This window comes from Lagopus muta, chromosome 17 (assembly GCF_023343835.1).
Source record: "Lagopus muta isolate bLagMut1 chromosome 17, bLagMut1 primary, whole genome shotgun sequence".
Taxonomy (NCBI): domain Eukaryota; kingdom Metazoa; phylum Chordata; class Aves; order Galliformes; family Phasianidae; genus Lagopus; species Lagopus muta.
Genome location: NC_064449.1, coordinates 4,372,335 through 4,391,607, shown reverse-complemented (window position 1 = coordinate 4,391,607; position 19,273 = coordinate 4,372,335). Strand labels below are relative to the sequence as shown.

General features: G+C 40.3%; 1 protein-coding gene across 2 annotated transcripts; it reads right to left on the bottom strand.

Annotated features, from left to right (window-relative positions):
- Nucleotides 1–2,031: 2,031 nt before the first annotated feature.
- Nucleotides 2,032–18,246, bottom strand: SMPD4 (sphingomyelin phosphodiesterase 4). 2 transcript variants are annotated; one of them, XM_048963630.1, is made up of 19 exons: nucleotides 18,124–18,246; nucleotides 17,891–17,977; nucleotides 17,104–17,246; nucleotides 16,899–16,974; nucleotides 15,985–16,093; nucleotides 15,587–15,639; nucleotides 15,021–15,172; nucleotides 14,217–14,349; nucleotides 13,686–13,757; nucleotides 10,245–10,334; nucleotides 7,357–7,502; nucleotides 6,801–6,891; nucleotides 6,153–6,253; nucleotides 5,712–5,875; nucleotides 4,890–5,095; nucleotides 4,168–4,401; nucleotides 3,311–3,442; nucleotides 3,020–3,148; nucleotides 2,032–2,530 (listed from the first exon to the last, which is right to left on the bottom strand). In XM_048963630.1, exons 1-19 carry the CDS (start codon nucleotides 18,160–18,162, stop codon nucleotides 2,204–2,206), a joined length of 2,484 nt encoding a protein of 827 aa, XP_048819587.1. In that variant the 5' UTR covers nucleotides 18,163–18,246; the 3' UTR covers nucleotides 2,032–2,203. The 2 variants fall into 2 exon arrangements, with proteins under 2 accessions (XP_048819587.1, XP_048819588.1); XM_048963631.1 differs by lacking the exon at nucleotides 10,245–10,334.
- Between the last annotated feature and the right edge of the window lie 1,027 nt (nucleotides 18,247–19,273).

Sequence of the window (19,273 nt, the reverse complement as noted above, 5' to 3'; positions counted from 1 at the left end):
TGTTGATCCTCAGATACCAGTTCTGTTGCATCCCTTGGATGATGGTTACTTTGTTCTAGGGTAAGTGAAAACTCATGCACTTTGAGGGTTAGGAGAAATGGAAATGGCTTTTCATTTCAAGCAGCAGCATCTTTATGCTCCTCATAGTAAATCAATTGAAAGAGCTGGGCAAGAGATTAGTGATTATGTCTGCAAGAGAAGATACAGCTTTTTAACCAGTACTGTTACATGGCTGCTTCTTAGAGCAAAAGGACCAGTGACATCAATACAGTTCTGCTGGACAGATGTTTTCATCACAAAAACTTTGGATGCTTATTGAAGTACATAATTGACATAATCCAAGAAATGAGGATGGAGCTGTTTTGCTTTCTTCTGTACTTTTTTTTAAGCATTGCAGGGGTCTGAAGTTGCAACATGAATGACATTTCTGAACTTATTTCAAATCTATCTGGAGATAGATGGAAAGCACACTGTAAATGTCCTTCAGTTTTCCAATACTTCCCTTGTGCAGTTGTGGCTTTACTTCAAACAAGGTGTAATGAAGTGTTAGACTTAGTGTGGTGTAGGCATTCTAGCATACTGCAGCATCTCAATTAGGAAACAAAAACTGAAAACAGAAAATAAATCATGCACCTGCAGCATGTCAAATTAATAGCTGGATATTGACATAGCTTCTGTTTGTTTTGATGGGCAAATGATCGTAAGCTGTTCATGAATCCTGTCAAATATAAAAGCACTGTTCCCAAATTCTTGGAAAGATGCACCAATAAATTAATGTTAATGTTTGGGAACTTTATCAAGTATCAGCGGCACTGTGAATACAGAAAACATGTTAGGAAAGATCCAGGGATTCCTGCCTTTTAGAAATAGCAGATATGTTGTGAAATGAGAAATGCAGAAATTTGATCCTCTCATTTCTTCAATAAGTAGCATACAAAAACAGTCATAATCAACTTCTGATTGAAATGAGATGCTAATAAGAGCTAAGGAATTTATCATGAAAGTACAGCATTAAATGTTCAAAGCAGTCATAAGCAAGACGAATAATAAGTTTTGACTTCTAAGTACTGTTTGAAGGTGGTTTGTGTTTTGTTTTTCATTTCAGTGGTGGCAATACTGACTTTTTGTAATGGGCACTGGAGTGGCAATCAAACTGATAGCTAAATAAATCTTACTGTAATTGCCTGAAACCATTTCCTTTCAGCTCAGTACCTTCCTTAAATTAAGAGTTTTTGTCCTACTGATGAGCTCCTTTGATTATTTGATGGAATGTCTTACCTGGCTTTTGGTTGGCACTGAAGTGGTTGGGCATAAACAGAGAGAGCCTTTGAAATTAGTGGTCTTTTTGCATGGATTCAGCTGAGGGAGTGACAGGGCATTATTCTTATTTTTAAATTATTATTCTGAAATGTCTTTCCCTTAATTCTCTTTGAGCCAGGAGATCTCACAAGGTTATTCTTCAAGCAGTCCTACTTCTAAAGGAAGAATATTGGAGGACAGAGATGAGTTCAAATCATGCAAGGAAAAAAAAATATTTTTAATAGGATTTTTCAAACTAGAGTGAACTTTGTGGTAAACAACTGATTCTATTATGTAGGTGCTTTTTCTGTTCTTCAGGTACTCTCTGTTTGCTAGGAGCTTTCCTGATAGGCAGTTTTGGCAAGCATGTAACTGTATGACTGAATAAAAATGTTTGTACATGTATTTTTTTGTTACATTGCTAAAGAAACAAAGCAGTGATTGTGATGTAGCCCTAACTTAGTTTGGAGAACAAACTTAATGAATGCTATGTTTTTGAGGTATCTAAATGTGTGCAGGTTATTTTGAAGGATAGAGTCCTCCACACTACAGCATGGAATAAGCTGAATTGTAGATTTGGACATAGTAAGTTCATAGAACCCCTCTGAGTGCTGTACCATGCAGCCAAATATCCCCTATGTCTCTAGACTAGACTGCACTGCAGATAACAGTGACTTTGTGTTTTCAGTGTGATGGCTTGTTCTTCCCACCCTGAAAAAAAGTCACATTCACTCAAACACGTAAGAAGACTTTTATAAAAATAAAATTTACATTAAAAACTCAATTGAATTTGATATTAAAAATATTTTAAGGTATCTGATAATTCAAACATTTTACTCATTGGCTATCCTAGGGTAATTATCCTTTGAACATTTATTTTTACAAGTATAGTGACAGGAGAAACTCAGTGTTCATGTGGTTTCCGTCCTTCAAAGAAGAAAGTCATTATTACAGCATAAAGAAAATAGCTGAAGAGGATAATGAACGTGCAGCCCACTGGCCCAATATAAAACCAGGATGCAATGAAGTACAGCATTAGCAAGGAAATAAGGGTCCTGTAGCTAGCCAGAAACCTCAGACTGATTCTTGGTCCCCAGTTCCGGTTTGTTCTGTCCTTCAGCACAGGACTGTACCTGATTTTGTGTACGAAGTGAGGGTTTGTAAGATGGTAGCAACAAAATCTGCCAATAAAATCTTCCCTGGAGCAAAGCACTTCCATCTGCTCAGCAAACTGAGGTAAGAAAATTGAAACGTTAGTATTCTAGTGCAACTAATGGTATAAAGTAAGCATCGCTTTATTTTACAGTTTTCTTCATTTGTAGCATGAATATACAGGGGGAAAGTGTTACAGGAAATTCTAAGAATGCATCAAATACACTAAAAGCAATTCTTCTATTTAACTCTGGACTTCCCTTGAGTCTATAATGCCTATAGGAAGGAAAAGACTTGCTTTATCCTGATTTAGGAATATTAATTCTTAATTATATTCTCCTTGCTCAAACATAAAGATGCATTTAAAATATTCTGAGTGTTTTGTGTAAGGAAAGCAAAATGAGAGGTAAACTAGCAGGCTTAATGCTATTAGGAAATATTTATGCACACATCCATTATTAGCATATACCACTGCACACCCACAATGAAGGGGAGAGTGCAAGAACAAAGCATTAAGCATCAAGCATTCTGTGTGCAGATGTGATGAAGAACAGGGTGCTGTACTTACCCTTTCATTGAGTGCTGAGGATAAACGATACAGGAGGCGGACAAGAGTGGCGTTTTCATAACTGCGTATGGGCTGAAGCTCAGTGTCCCCTTGATACTGCACATCAAATCTACGTAAGCCATTTATCATCTAGAAATGAAAACATAAACCCTGCATAGTGTAGCTCCCACTGAAATGCCTTTATACTGACAGCTTTCTTACTCCCAGAAAAATTACGTTTTTTGGGATGTAGGACAACTTGTTTTCTCAAGAACAAGCGAGGGCAGCAGTACTGAATGATTCTCTTCTCACCTGGTACCGACCAAGGGGTGTAAGAATGAGGCCATCCTCACTTTCAATGCAGTCTGGAAGCTGTTTTTTTCCATTCTCATCTTGAGCCGTCCCACACTTCATCATCATCTGGGTCAGCTGGGCTTCATTCAGCTATTGCAGAATGACACAGTGTTACAGTAATTTTTAGAACATCTATTTCATTTACCTCTCCTTTCACAAGCTCCTTAGCAGTGGATGCCTTTGACAGCCAGCACAAGTACCAAGAAATCCCTAAAAGCACCTCTGTTAAAAATAAAAAGGAGATGAAGTCTTGATTTCCATATTTATCAAATCCCAGAGAAGTGTTCTGTTTGATATCCCCTTTCTCCAGGAGAGCTCCAAAATAGCTGTCCTTTCCATCAATTCTATCATGAGTGTATGTAGCAAACAGAACTTAACCTGTTCTAAGTTGAAATAAAAAGAGAATATCTACGTCATCCTTTTATCTAGAGTTGCAGATACATGTTTTATTTCTTGTAGTTCTTTACCTTTAGAAGATATGGGACTGATTTTCAAGTCTAGGCTGTGCGCTGTCTCTTTGTAAACATGAGAGTACGTACAACTTAAGACTGAGGTTTCATATAAACTACAGAAGAGTCCAATAAAATGGTTACTTACAGTGGACTTGATAATTAGAAATTCAGTTCTATTTATATGGAAATGTATTTTGAAGTATTTAGGTGAAGTCAAGCCTAAGTGATATTTACAGGTTTTCTGGCAGGGCCACTGGATGGCTTTGTGATCCAAAAAGTGTAAGAGAGCTAGAAGTGTATTTGAGGAATCCTGACTCTTGTTTGTACTGCCTCACTAGAATTTATTAAAGAGGTGTTGCATACCTTAAAGATTTGACATAGGTATTCCAGTGCCTTTTCTAAATATTCATCTGTTTTTTTGATGCTGTCTTGTCCAATTTCATCAAGGTCATTGCCAGTGTAGGAACCGTTCATCTCAGATGGTGTGAACTTAAACCATGAAAAGAAGGAATGGCTAGCTGTTGTCTCTGCTGAATGGTCTGATATGGATTTTGCTGTCTGCTGTGCCTGGCAGATCAGCTGAGCCAGTTTTAACACCTGAAACAAAGAAAATAATTAAACTTGAGCTGTAAAGGACCTTTAAGCATCAATATGTGTGGATAAAACCATGCCTTCACACCTGACAGGGAGCAAGCCCAGCAAACTTGCTCACTTAGTTCATGTTAACTTGTAGTAGTTGCATTTCCAATGAACATACATTCACTGAGGTTGAAATATTTAAGACATGTTTTCTTTTTTCCACCTGCTTTTCTTTTTTTCCTCTGCCTGCTGGAGTTATCAGACTGGCTGACGGATACTGCTCCATAGCTCCATACAATGAATCAGAAGTTCATAGCAAACATTGGAAAAGAGAAACTGGCAAGCCCTTAAGTTAACTTATTTACCAAAGAGTAAGTAGATTTTTACAGCTGAGTAGAGTGAAGTTTTCCACTCCTAACTTCTGTAACATGGATGCTATGGATGCTCAGAATTAAGAGACCACTTGTCAAAATCAAAAGACATGTGACAAGATGCCTGTTGCTTACCAAGTTCCTGACTTCTGTGCCAAACATCTGTTTGTACTGGAAGTCCTGTCCTTCCAGGCTGTAAACGTGACTCTTCACCTTAAATGAGGCATCTGTAATAGTTGGAGGCCACGATGACAAGAAGCTTCCACCAAGTGTGGGAGTCATAAAAAGTCGGTGTTGACGATGAGGAATAACAAGTTCTGGCTCCAGGAATAACTGTTCTCCTAAAGTTTGAGGGAGTAGTGAAGATGGTTATATGATATTCCAGGTTTTGGCTGAACAAAGTGTAGCTGCAAGGCATCTTAAGGTTGTTGGGTTAGTTGTTGGGTTAGGGTGTTTTACATTTTCTTAAATCAGAGTGTATCTAAATGCCAACTGTACAGACAGCATTTTAAGTCTATAATTAGTTTTCATTGAAGGCACTGGAGAATCACAATACTTTAATACTTGTTAAATCTCGCCTCTCCTGAATTTCCTGTTTCCTAGTTATCCTTAAATGCAATGTGATTAGCTGCCTACTTCTTTTGTTAAGCATAAACACACTGAGGAGTAAAAGACTACCTAACCCTGAGCTTAAATAACCAAATACTAACTTTATGATAAACACCCAATGTTGTGTTCTTCATTCTTCAAGGAAAATTTGTGCAATGAAATGTGATGGTGACTGTAGACATACTAAACCAGTATTACAAACTAACATGAAGACATGCAGATATTTGCAGGGTAAAATGGCACCTAAAATACAAAAGTATATCTATTCAGTACTTCTGAGGTAGGTTGGTACCTATTGAGATGAAAGAATGAGACGGGACAGCATGAGATGTCAAAATATCCATTTACCTTTCAAGATCATTTCAGCTAGGTTGGGCTGAGCAAAGACCTTGGCTACTCGGAACACCATCAGAGCATTTTTTGGGCTGACCAAGTCTGTTCGAAGAGTTCTGTTCAAAAATCCTACAAACAGCTTAGTATACATAAGTAGATTTTCTTGAATGAAGGCAGCCCTGTAAGGAGTGAGTACAGAATTTGTGAGTACAGCTATTTAAATAATTATTTAGGAATTCACTAAGGGAATGTTTTTGTACTATCTCTGAAAAGATGAGCTGTTTGCACCGAGACAAAAGAATACTCTCAGAACAAAAGGTATTGTAAGAAATAATTTCTGATCTTGTGCAGGAAGCTAATTTACATTAGGGAATACTTATCTGAAATCCTGGTGATGTACTCAGGATTGCATAAACTTGAGACTTGCTTCAGACTCTCAGCTGCTTTCCTACTTACCATTTCTCTGACACGCTGCGAGGCAAGAGCTCTGCAGTTTGAGGTGGCTTTTCAGGAGCATACCTCCATGGCTGTAAGTAACTCAACCACATCTCAAGAACCTAAGCAAAAACCACACATAAAAAACAGTAAAGTCTTACTTGCACAGAAGCCATGGGCTCTGTAAAGCTTTTTGGCTGACATTTTGCCTTCTATAATTCCTCAAAAAATGCAATATAGCTGACTATAGCTTTATTAAGCAGTACCTGTCTGTTACATCCTTAATTTTTCAACTCTTAATTAAATGACAACCTTGTAGAACGTAATATTTGCAAGATCTTGCTATCATAAATGTTGTATTACTTCTGTTTATGATATACTGTATTAGATACAATGCAGAAATTAATACCTGCAAGAATGTATCTGTTTTAAGAGTAACTACTCTTTCAAGCAACCACCACTTTCACTGTCTAAAGCATCTGCTGCCACAAAACCTATCAGTCTTTTTTTAATACATCCATACTCTTTCCCTAACATTAAATGTATGTGGTTACATAAAGAATTTCACTGCTTCAGGGAAAAAACAACAAAAAACAAGAGAATGGTGCTAAGCAGCAGTAACTGAGCACTAGTTTTGTTGAGTGCATTCTCAGATAAGCAGGTACGTACCGCTCTGAAAGAGGCATCCAGTGGCCAGTGACCAAAGCAGTGCTGCAGAAAGATATAAAGTTTCTGCTGGACAAACCGAGGAATCACAACCCTGTAAACGGATTCAGTAACAGCCTGAGTTCAAACACATAAACCAGCAGTAAGTCTTAAAACTAACAACCCAATCCACTTCCAGAAAGGCAAATACAGAAGAGACTGAGCCAATTTTATTTTTTTCCCCTTAATTGAAGCTACCAGCCATTTAATTTCAACTCAAATTGATGTGTAAAACTCTCCATTAACCTCAGCTCAGGAATCCTGTTAGCATCTTCTTTTTTTTTGACTGGTAGCAAAACAAGACCAGCTTAGCAGCAGGACATCTGCATTCTGAAGCTGACTTCCTATCTAACGAATACGAGAAATATTATCCGTAATCTTTCACATACGTACTCCAGTACTTTGAGTAATGCACCTCTCAATTTAACTATCAAAACAACTCCAACATCTCATGAAAACAGAGTTTGCCAGGCAGAAAAACTATCTGTTCCAGAGACAGAATGCTCATGCACCTACTTACCTTTTAAACTCTTCCAGCGGGCTGGCTGTGTGGGAATGGGCCGAAGGGGAGAGAGGCTCTGGTTTCAGGCTGTTACTGAAAGCATGCAGATGTTTCACGAGCAGTCTTACCACCAGCACGTGCTCTTCAGTGGGCTTAAAAGATTCCTGGATTTAAAGGAAGACAGGAAGAGAGTCAGCACTACCACTGTACACTAACACTCCAGGAGGTAATTCAGAAAAATGGCATTTTCAGAATAGAAATTGAAACATAAATGCTCTCTTTCTTTTAAGCTTTTCACTGTAGTTTGGTGCCAGGTAACTTTAGACAGGCTTGCTGCCCAGGACAAACTGCATCAGGCTTCTGCCATCATCAGTTCACTACGATTGTAAGAAAAAGCACCTGAGGTATTCTAAGGCAGTGAATTTCAAGGTAGCACTCTCTATGGGTGTGTATAACAGAATAGAATCTGTGTAGATTTCAGCCTATCTGAAATAAGAGTGTTCAGCCTTTCATTATGGTTTTAAGTTGGTTGCTGTGAATAGCACACCCCTTTTGTTACACTCCTGCCTGACTTTCCTTAGAGTTCTCCTTACTCTGCTGGTACTCCTATGGCTTATAAGAAAGAATAATGCTAGAAAGTTATGCAAAGAATATGTACTGCTTCAAGTTCCTGCACGATCCTGTTACTTCTAGCACTGTTACAGGTAGAAGTAGCCAGGTAGGAATAGCACAAGGAGTGATGGTGAGGCACAGTGACTCTGCTAACAAATGAGCGAGTGTGTGATACGGCAGGGAGATGAATGTGGTGAGAAAGGAACTAGCTCTCCTAGGCCCAACACCAGAGCTGGGCTGCTGCACAGTCTGAAAACAAAGTGTTAACTCCTTTGCTACTGTAATCTGCTTTAGGAGTAGTGAACTAACCTCAATCCGCTACTGAAGGTGAATTTTAAGATACCATTTGTATTCTAAGACTCACAGCTCTCGTATTTCTAGAAGGTCAAGCAGAGTGTACGTGAAACTAAAGTTGCAGCTGCAAGTATAATGGAAGATGCTGGAAACATGTATTAGTAGCTGCAAGAGGCTTCCAGAATGCCATAATGAAGCCATGCTGAGGTAAGATTTCTGAATACAACTCTAGGGGACTGTAGTGGAAATGCTAAGTCATAGCCTGAACCAGTGATTGAGCACCTAGGGAAGGCAGGGCAGGGCAGCTCAGGTGCAAGCAATGTACCTGAGTGACCAGAAGGGGTGCAGCCAGGATGTGGCCTTCATTTAAAGGTTGGCAGTGAAGGTGAAAGCATCTCTTGCTGGAGACCCCCTACCTACCTGAGGCTTTCTAAAGGTAAGCAGTTCTTTTCCTTCATTTCTGTGTCCATGGCTGCTGCATTTGGGCTTGTTCTCTTGCTGTAGTCAAAGACTTTGCCACCTTGCTATTATCATCCCATTATAGCATTACAAGGACTAACTATTTCATACCAAAAGCCTCTGCTTCTTGACTACTACAGCTATGTATGTACGTACATGCATATAATTATTATATGTGTGTGTCCTTTTTGTCTGTGATGCCTGAAGTAAGACAGATGTTTACATTTCCTATCGCATCAAAAGTTTTTCTTAGGGTTAGAGACTACAAAGATGCCTCCAGGAAAAGAACCAAGGCTTGACAGGTCTGTTAACGTGGTACAGACAAATCCGTTCCAGTTGAGGAACCTCACATAACCTGTTATCAGTTCTATGGAAAGTCTTGCTTGTGTTCTTGACAGCCCCGACTATGTAAGCATGTTATCTGGAGTCCTAAGGAGTTTAGATAAAGATGTCCAGAAGTAATCAGAAACATTTAATATCCTGCTATAGGCCGATAGGTGTTATTCTCTAGAAATTCTAGGCTCCATGTGAAAGTACCTTTGGAACCTGCAGAAATACCATTTCAGTACATGACTTCAGGTCACATTAGTTTTTTCACTTAGGAGTTATTTTTCTCCTAGCCCAGATGAGCAAAACAATGAACGTTACTGCTTTAAGGGTTTCCTCATAACTTTTTCTCTCCCTCCCCCCCCCCCCCCCCCCAGACTTCAGGTTAGGCTGCAGCAGCAGCCAAGCAATATTTCCTATTTTCCTTTTTAAGCAGTATCCTGAGATTTCACAGTACTTCATACAAAAATAGCAAATTTAAAAGCAGGAAAATTTCATGTAGTGCCAAAGAGCCTTGCAATGTGATAAGAGCTTTATACTGCATACTCTTAGCCCTCCCCTTTCCCAAAATGAAAACCCAATGAATAAAGGACTGAAGTAAGGAAAGAGAAATCAGCAATCCGTTCCAACAGGAATGTTCTTGCATGCACATTTCCTGAACAATCTGCAAGTGTACCACTTGTGTCATTTTGCAAAGCAGGACAATCAAGTTCACACTGCCACTACAAATCAGTACTATCCCATGGCATTTCACTGGCTGAAAACAACAAAAACCTCCCACACAAACCAGGCATGAACTACTTTCATTCTGAATTACAGCCATGCCAATTCTGATCTACTCCTCCATTCAAGGTTTGCTTAAATTATTAGTTTCTGAGAGGCAGCAGTGTGTAATCAGTGAGGCCAGTTTGGATGTCAAAAGTTGTTAGCACAGCTGATAACAAATGTCCTACAGTGCATTACAAGAATGCATTCTAAATACATAGTTCCCAATTAGTCCTCATACACACTGAACTTTAACTGCTTTCTCCATGGCCTTTGCTAGTACCTCTCACTACCTGCTTTTACTAGAAGTGTATCATACCTCAGTAGTTTGTACTCAATCAGGTTATTAAACCATGCAGTGCCTTTTTCCACGAGCACCAGCACGCTTTGCAGATTGTAAGATGGAACAAGATTTTTTAAAAGGAAACAAAATGAAAAGATGGTAATACTTGGTATGCGTGGAGGGCCTGGTAGCTGGAGTGGGCAGGACTACCGTGGTGTTTACTGGAGATACTGAGTCGGTAGTGGAGAACCTCCAGCTGAGACAACAGAAACAAAAAAGGAAGGGGTGAGGGGGAAAAAGGAGAGAAGAGAGCAAGAGAAAAAAAATAAAAGTGAGAATGAGCCCAAGGAAGAAGGGGGTGGGGAAAAATGAACATCACAAATACAGTCAGGAACAACATGTCACAATAACAACTGCAGCCACAGTATCCTCTTCTGTTATTCAGTAGCATGATTCCACAGCCTTTCATAGCCTTTATCAACTTGCAAATACAAGTAGGAGTGAAAGAATTGTGGCTGTGGGTTTGGCTTTTTTTGTTTTTGCTGTCCTTAGAGCAGGCAGTGGTTTGGGATAAAGAGCTTTTCCCAAATAAACCATGGAGCATCAGGTCCATAAGATCAACTGATCCAAACTCCCCATTTCAGAAGCTGAATACAGCAACAAGGCTTTGTAGTGTTTTTTTTTCCCCCCAGTAGTTAGTAAATGTTCATTTTTATGCATGCTTTTTTATGCTAGTTGGAAACCTTTATTGTTTTTTCCTGCAGTGCTAGAGAAGCAGGGTTTGTGTACCAGGAAGAAACTCAAATATTTTCTTCTTTCTCCCAAGGAGAAAGAAGGAGAAAAGGTTGGCTTTTCATGATGAGTGTTAGTGTGATCAATATGCTCCCAGTTCAGACAACTCCTCAGTCACCTTCTTTCTACTTAAAGCCCACCTGAGAGGCTTGCAGGTTGTGAATTTCCTCAGAAGAGGACATTGCTTTTACTGTTTGGGAAACATCAAGTGCACACAAAAGCAAGCAAGAGACCTAATGTACAGTGTTATGAGCTCATGCAAATGGCCTTAACACTAAAATCCCTGCAAGCCTCTACTGCTCCCCTTCTTGGATGAATTTTTTTGACAATGTGATGGTGAACAGGATACTGTGGCAAACAGTGACACACATGTATGAAATTAATGAATTAATGAACGAACATAAAGCAATGTACACTACACATCCCAACAACTACTGTCAGGCATCTAAACTAACTCTCCAGATCACACCTCTGCTGTCTCTGATCAGTCCTTACTCGATCTTCTCTAGTGCCAGATTGGTATCTTTTGGTTTTATGTTCTTCTTGGAGTGGTGGAATTGTTATTGCATGTTCCTCAACATCTTGAGCACATCATCTGCTGCAGCATCAGTAGCAAAAGCCTGTCACCTAACGGGTGTTCTGCATGCACTGCTGGGGTCTGTGACACCTGGCACTGCAAGGTCAGGAATTGTTACATAAAGCATCAACAACTTTTTAGTAAGAGTTCATTGTGATTACAGAAGAAGGGAATAATAGGAAAAGAAATGCTGCATGCTTGGGCTCTGGAACATATGAGGAGAAAATGAATGGAGAATGTAAAAGAACAGGGAAACAGTTGAATTAATGGAGGGAGCAGCGAAACTCAGCATAATGAGCAGTGACAACTCAGATTTGAACCAGATCCAGGACGAATTCAAAACAGTAAAGTAGGAAAGTACCTTCTCCAATTCTTTACTACTCATTCCCATTCCCTCTCTTCTACTTGTAATGACATGAGAGTAATAAGTTTTAAGAAAAATCTGTTATTCCTTGAAGCACTGCACAGTAAGAAATGGGGTGATGGCCCATCAGTCTAAACAAGTCTGTCTGCTGGACAAAGAAAGAGCAAGTTCTGTGGAACCTCACACCACACTCCAGTACAGATATTTAACCATTTCAAGTCACCAGTGGTGAAACAGGTCTCAGGATACAAGGACCCAGTTACTAATTGCTCTTCCCAAACACACAGAAGGATAAATGGCATCAAGTGAATCTGCACAGCTAGTAGTCATTTCATAAATAAGGTTTAGAGTGATCTTGGATTTCCAATCAAACTCTCTTACTCTTAGGTTAAAACAAAACTTGCATTTCTGTGTATTCTGCTTTCTCATCTGAGGAACTATTAAGCAGACTATTCTCCCAAAATCCTACAAAGCTTAGTTTAAGCAACACTGACTTTGAACAGTCCTGTCCCCAACTCAAATGGAACCTCTCTTCGGTCCTGCAAGAGTGGTCCTTCATCCGTTTCTGGATATCATAAGAAATTCCTGTTCCCCTTTCAGGCATTAAAAAAGACTTATTTTGCACATCCATGATTGCGTCTCATAAAGGATAGCAGTATTATCAGGCAGCAGTGGCCTCAAATTGCAACCTAATGCATCTCACAGAGGAGTACAAAGTGATTTTTCAACAGCTTTAAGCTTCTCCTACGACTCCATCTATCACCAATTACTGTCTAAATTGTTGCTCTCTAATTAACAGAGCATCTGAAATACAGAGGGTGAGCAGAGGAGAGAAGTTTAGCAATCACTTCTGGCTTAAGCACAGCACTTGATGCACAAAGACTTGACAGACATACAGACAAGCAAAGCACTGGTGCACAGCCATGCTGCTGGGGCTCTCTAGTGTGAAAGCTTCAGCATTAATAGGAGCTTGAAGTTTGACTGCAGTGTTAAGAGAACCCAGCAGCTCTTCCCCAGCAAAACATACATGCTCGTTACTTTACAGCCTGGTGAAGGAGTAAAATTTCTATTAATCAGCTCTCATTGCTCTTTCAAACAAAAACGAATCTTGAAGAGTCTTTGTATTTTTCTCCCCTCCTACAGAAGTCCCACTAAACTCAGAACAGTTCTAAAGATCAACATATTCTCCTTAAAGTTCCTTTTGCATTTATAGTGCCTTGGATCTGAGCCTCCCTGTTACATACTCAGTTTTTACACACAACAGTTTTAGTGGACAGGCCCCCACAAACTGCTTAAAGCAGCAAGCATTACATGGCCACGAACTCTGTAGCCACACAGTAATTTTGACTCCATTTTATGCTGAAAAAAATCTATTTTGGAATACAAACAGTTACACACTTAAAACTCAAGGACACTCCAGTAATCTTTCCCTTTTGAATTTGGCTTTATCCTGTAAGGTGGATACACAGTTTTCTGATTTCTCAGGTTAACAGTAATGCTGAACTGCTGTTATGCTTGAAATCAATTCCAGGTTATTTTAGCAGTTATTTCACCCCAGTGCAATTTAACCTGGCTTTACAGTGGTGTCTTTCTAGTCATTGAATACTTTGGTTCTTGATATTGTTGTGACCATCCCACAAATTCCTCTTTAAAAAAAAAACAAACCCCCACTTCCTCTTCAATGAAGCCAAATCTGGGTGACACACTTGGAACCTTTTCCATAACTGGAGAGTAGCAGTTCTGACACACTCCTGTAGACACTCATTAGATTTTGTTTCCTTCACAACAGTATACCAAAAAATTCTCTACAGAAGATTTACACCAAGATAAATCAAACATCAGATGATGTACGTGAACGAAATACAATCTATTACCTTGACATGAGGGGACTGCATTTTCTGATACATTTCCAGGGAATAATGATGAAGCCACATTTCAACAAAGATCTGCAAAACAAATATTTTTTCAGTGAGGGGAACAAATAATCCAGCACTTGTCAGTCACAAACTAGATCATGAAGACCATGGTAGGTCATTTGGAAACTAAGCTGTACTTGAAAATAGGCATGCAGATTTTCAGAGATGTTTCAAGTTATCATCTACTAATCAACATAAGTGACTGTTGGTGTACAGTTGGCACCAGCTAAATAAACATTAGTAATTCAATTCAGCAATGTGTTAAGAACTTGTTTCAGAACAACTCTTAAATCCAGATTCTCCTTTCCCTTCCCTGATGGTGAAGAAAAGCAAGTTTTCTGCCTTTAACCTTCGCTTAAGGCACAGAGTTGATGTAACATCTAAAAGAATTATATAGAGAGAATCAGATTTAGAAACTTCTCTGGAAAAAAATTCCTCAGCAGCAGGAAATGTGTCGTTTCCTTCCCCCTTTCTCAACATCCAACCTACCTGAAGTAGTGTTTCTGATCTCCATATCTCCTGGGAAGCTGGGTCAGCATTCACAGAAGGCTGATGGGCAATGTGCCGTTTCAGCAAGCTGGTGTGATGCATGCCATAGGAAGTGAAAGGCACAGCTGGAGTCCTTTAAAGATGAACAGAAATGCTGAAATCATTAAGCCTCAGTACAGAGAAATATATCACTGCTTTTGATCACTGGTTTCTTAACTGAAAATCAGCCTCTAAGAAAGAAAACTGCACAGTTGATAGCACATTTTAAAAATTCTGAATGATGCTATAATGACAAGTCACTTTGATTTAAATTAAAAGAAAATCTAACACCACATTATTATTCACACTGCATTGAGCCAACTTGACACAGCCCTTGTTGTATTCAGTAATGCTGTCTTTAAGAACAAAAATAACGTTCTCCTATTGTTGTGTTTATTCCCTTCTCTGTTCATGTTTATGAAATGCATTCAAAATGCAATTATAAAGGGTATTACTGCTCTATGTTTTCTACATTAACATAAAATGCTAATATTGACAGCACTCAAAATGCAGTGATCTCATTATACAGGATTGGCTGCACGTACTTAACCTTTCCTGTTCCATTTATAGCTAATTTTCAGACTTTCACTTTTACCATAAAGATTTCATTTAAATGAATATGTACTTTATTTCTGTAATTATGTAACAAGCACGTAGAGGTGATAAAGAGTGGAGGTGTTCTCTTCCTGTTGGAGATCTATTTCCAACAAGCCATGTTCTTTAAGCAGCACTCTCACAGTCTGCCTCTGGCACTGCAGCCATTACCTGGGAGCAGGAGAAGGGATGGCTCCCCCGGGGTTTGAAGAAGGTGGAGGAAGGACACTTCCTTCTGTGGGTAGGAAACACTTGAGGTACGTGTCCACCAAGATGAAATAAGCGCTGTTGGAAGGGCTGATATGCTGGGTGATGGGTGAGTTCTGAAACAGGCAAAAAGCAATAGATATAGATATCCCAGATAATGAGTTGTCTGGGAACTGCTGCAGTGACTGTAATCAGCATGAGGAGAGCATAGTGCGCTGCAGTGCAGGTGACAACAGAAAGAGGGACCAAACAACCAGACAGCACAGTATACCACCATGATTCTGACTGTACAAAAGGTGTTACTGGTAGAAAACTCATTTGGAATCCATTGCCTGCTTCACACTCACAAATCATTGGACAGACTGCTTACTGGTACCCTCCAGATGGGTATTATCAATCATTTCCTTAAAGAACTGAAGCAATAACAATTTCTAGGAGTATACATATAACTGCCAATTTAGTTGGACAGCCCTTCAGAAGGCTCTTAAAGCACTGTCACAAAGGACTCACTATTTAAAATTGTGACTTACCTTCTGTGTAATCAAACTGATTGCAAAATAAAACATGTAATATTCAAATGGGTCTGGAATAACAGAGTCAAGGAACAAATAATAGAAAAAACAACAGGTACAGCTGTTAGATACCTGGGGATGATGACTGGACATTATATTTCCATTTTGTCATGGGCAAGTTAATTTGCTAGAGAGCTTAACAGCAAATTCAGCTTTGCCTTCTTGCTCTCCAACTGACTGAACATAACCAGTAAGTCAGAGGAATGTAAACACATCTTGCTACAAACAGAGAAAGCTTGTCTCAGACTGAAACCCTTACAGTTGCAGCGAGATGGCTTCCAACAAATGCAATAGCAACAAATTTAACAAGCCTTTTGGCTTATTCTGACTCTTATATCTAACTGCTGAAAGGATACTTAGAGCCAAATTCAAATCTAAACCACCAGATGAGGTGAACTGGACTTTGTTGTGGTATAAGGAGCATTCTGGTAGAACCTGCTCTTGTATTGATGCTTTCACAGGACCCTGAAAGAGAGAGCAATGGAATATCAGTTGGGATAGTCAGCAACTTGCAGCGAATGTTTTCAGGTTCTCAAGCTCTGCAGCATTCTGGGAACACCTCAAAATTCAGCTCAGTGGGGTTTCACTGCATGGCAGTAATTACTTGTGAATGCACACTCTTTAGGTAACTGCCAACTTCACAGAAAAGGAGTATTTCAATGCGAGGAAAGAAAGCATTCACTAAGACTTCTTCCAGTTGGAGTGGGAGCAGCAGCATACTGGTGTCTGATAGCTTTGTTAGGGTAACTGAGCTATGGAGTAACAATTACTACATAATTAATGATTTCTTTACTTAAAAACTATGTAAATATTGAGATCAATAGGATCTAGGTAATATGTGGTAAGAATAGAAGAAATATAGTGAAACAACTTGGCAGATAATCACTTTTGTATAGCTGTGAAACGTTATACTTCATATCCAAACAGCAGCTGACCTTCAGACACACGGGCTCAAAGCACTGCCACTTCCATGCTCCTTGATGAGCATGGAAAACTATTTTCTATTCTGGGACTACTGGTAACCACAATGAAGTGCACCACTTTCTCTGGTGACACAGAAATCACAATGCAATGTTGTTGGTCTAGCAGAACAAACATCTAACTGCTGACAGTCACCATCTCCTACAATGCTTATGGCTGGGAATTCTCCTCTGCAACCATTTAATGAGACACATATGCTGTAACATGACCTAGGTTGAACCTTATGTATGAAGTGTGTGCAATGTTCCAACATCTACTTTCTCTTCTTACAAATGTTTCAATTACTCACTGGAAGATAAGAGACAGGGAAATCGTATCTGTACTCTTCTGCTTGGAGCTTGTAAACAAGCTTCATCATTGGACCACTGCAAATGAGTATTGAAAAGAAAATAGATGGTAAGCTTTCTCTTTTGTCTCACCTCTGCGATTATATGTTGGCACTGTTGTAGAAAAGTTACACACTGGTTATTCCCAGTACTTTTTGCTGTACTTACCTGGGATCCAGGAAATCCAAAGCCGCAGAATACTCAGTAGGATTTGTTCTTCCTTGCAAACAGCGAAGGTTCCAGCCCACGATGATGCCATCCAGGCTACCAAAAATGCTCTCCACCAACCACGGGAAAATGCCATGTAGTTCCTTCCAGGAGAACAGACATCAAGAGCATTTATGATTTCTTACTGAAGGAATCTTTATTGCAGGCTTCAGAATACACAGAGATACTTGCTGCCAGCTATTAACAGCACAGGATTAGTTATTACTGCTTCCAGATTACTACTGGTTATTGATCATTCAGCTTCCACTCAAAATAGTTTATCTGTCTTCTGTTCCAACTGGAGTTGCCACAACACCAATCAGCAGCACACCGCTGTAAAAAGTAGATGAGCTTGAAAGGCATAAATGAAGCACAGTCAACTGAACCAGCTCTTTGTTCAACACTTGGGAAATGCCCACTGTTCCACCTGAGATTCCCAGAAGGCAAAACTCTTCTACAGTAAGGGTGATGAGGCACTGGAACACTTTATCTAGTGGTGTGGTTGAAGCCCCATCTCTGGAGACTTTCACAGTAAGGCTGGTTAAGGCCCTGGGCAACCCGATCTGTGGTGTGGTGCCCCTGTTCATTGCAGGGGAGTTGGACTGACGGCCCTCAGAGGTCCCTTCCGACTCTGAGGTTGAACTAACGATTCTAACTCTTTAGAAAGAGTAATAGGAACAAAGACAACCCAGAGAGCTCCAGGGGCTGTGCTGGGCATTACGCTGCTGGGAAGGCTGCAGCCACTCACCTTGGCAGGAAACTCCTCTATCACCGTTTCCAGATCGTGGCACCTCTGAGCAAACGGTTTGTTGACACAGTCCGCCTTCAGCGTGGCCTGTTATAAGTTACGCGAGAATCAGATCCCGGTGCCAAGAAGAGCAACACCTACCACAGCACCAAACCCCATTACGCTGCTCCCCACGAAGCACCACGGCTCGGCGCTGATAACCTCCCCCCTGCCCTCAGCCCAGCCCCACGCACCAGCAGAAAGCTGGGCTGCTGCAGGTACGGGCCAGCCATGTTTCCCAGCCGGACCTCCCGCCGCGCTTCAGCCGTCGCAGCTCGTTTGCGTCATCGTTCATCCGGCGCGCAGTGATGACGTCAGCGTCACACGTGCAAACTGCCCCCTCCCCAACCGTGCTCTTGTTGCTATGGTGACGCGCTTCCCAGTAGCAGGCTGTGATTACTGGAGCACCAGTAATTTGTGTGGAAAAAAAATATATCTGTCTGCTGCTTTTTTTTTTCTTTTTTTTTTAATGGGAATTTTGCAGCTATTCCAGAAAACCGCGGGAAGACACGTGTGGTAGTGCTTAGAGAGGGAATTCCAGTCCAAGACCTGGAAAATAATAATGATTTGTATGATGCACTGAAGGCAGCTGTGCAGTTAAAACCAGTAAACGCAGTTATAGAAAATAATCCTCTTCAGAAAAGTTTAGCTTGATTTCTGCTAAGGTTTACAAGCTTGGTCCAGAAATGTTCGTGTGGTTAAAATGAGCATTTATGTGGTTGTTTTGGTTGTATTTTGTGCAAGGTGGAGGAACGGCTGAGTGAAATGTTCTGGTTTAGGTTGTGCATGAGGTCAGACAAGGTGATGTGGCCTTGTGCTCCATCACAGTTGTTAAAACTGAGGGGAAAATGAGTGTAAAAGTTGTGCTGGAATGGAGGAAATCTGGTGGAAAGGTGAGCTCTGACCCTGCAAGGTGACTTTACCATGTTTGATAAGTTTATACTCACAAGTGTAAAATCATTCGGTGCTTATATAAATGCTCACAGGATCAAAATGCAAAGCAGGATGTTATTTCTTGGTGTTGTGGGATTGCATCCCAACCTGCTTTGTGTCTCACAACCCCTGTTGGGTGCAAGGAGGGGAAGCAAGCAGCTCTGCAGGGCAGCAGAGCAAAATCCAGTTCCTCGACCATAGAAAAGAGAAATTAACAGCTTGTCTGTCAGCCCCAGGTGGAACTCAGCCAGGGAATTCAGGTGCTTATTTCTTGTTTGATATTCTGTATCATTATTGTTGTTATTCTTTAAAAGTGCCCAGTGTTTTGAATGCAGCAAGCTGGTAACGTGGCAGAAGACTTTGACACGTGCAAAGGTGCAGTTAATCAGAACTGCTGGCGCTGTGTTTGCT

Bases quoted from the DNA above. Each gene is read 5' to 3' on its own strand.
- SMPD4 (XM_048963630.1), bottom strand. From the start codon at position 18,162: ATGGCTGGCCCGTACCTGCAGCAGCCCAGCTTTCTGCTG. The intron at 17,247-17,890 runs GTGAGTGGCTGC...TTCTCCTGGAAG, and splicing joins TAGAGGAGTTTCCTGCCAAG to GAACTACATGGCATTTTCCC. The intron at 16,094-16,898 runs GTGAGTAATTGA...TCTCTCTTTCAG, and splicing joins TCCCTGTCTCTTATCTTCCA to GGTCCTGTGAAAGCATCAAT.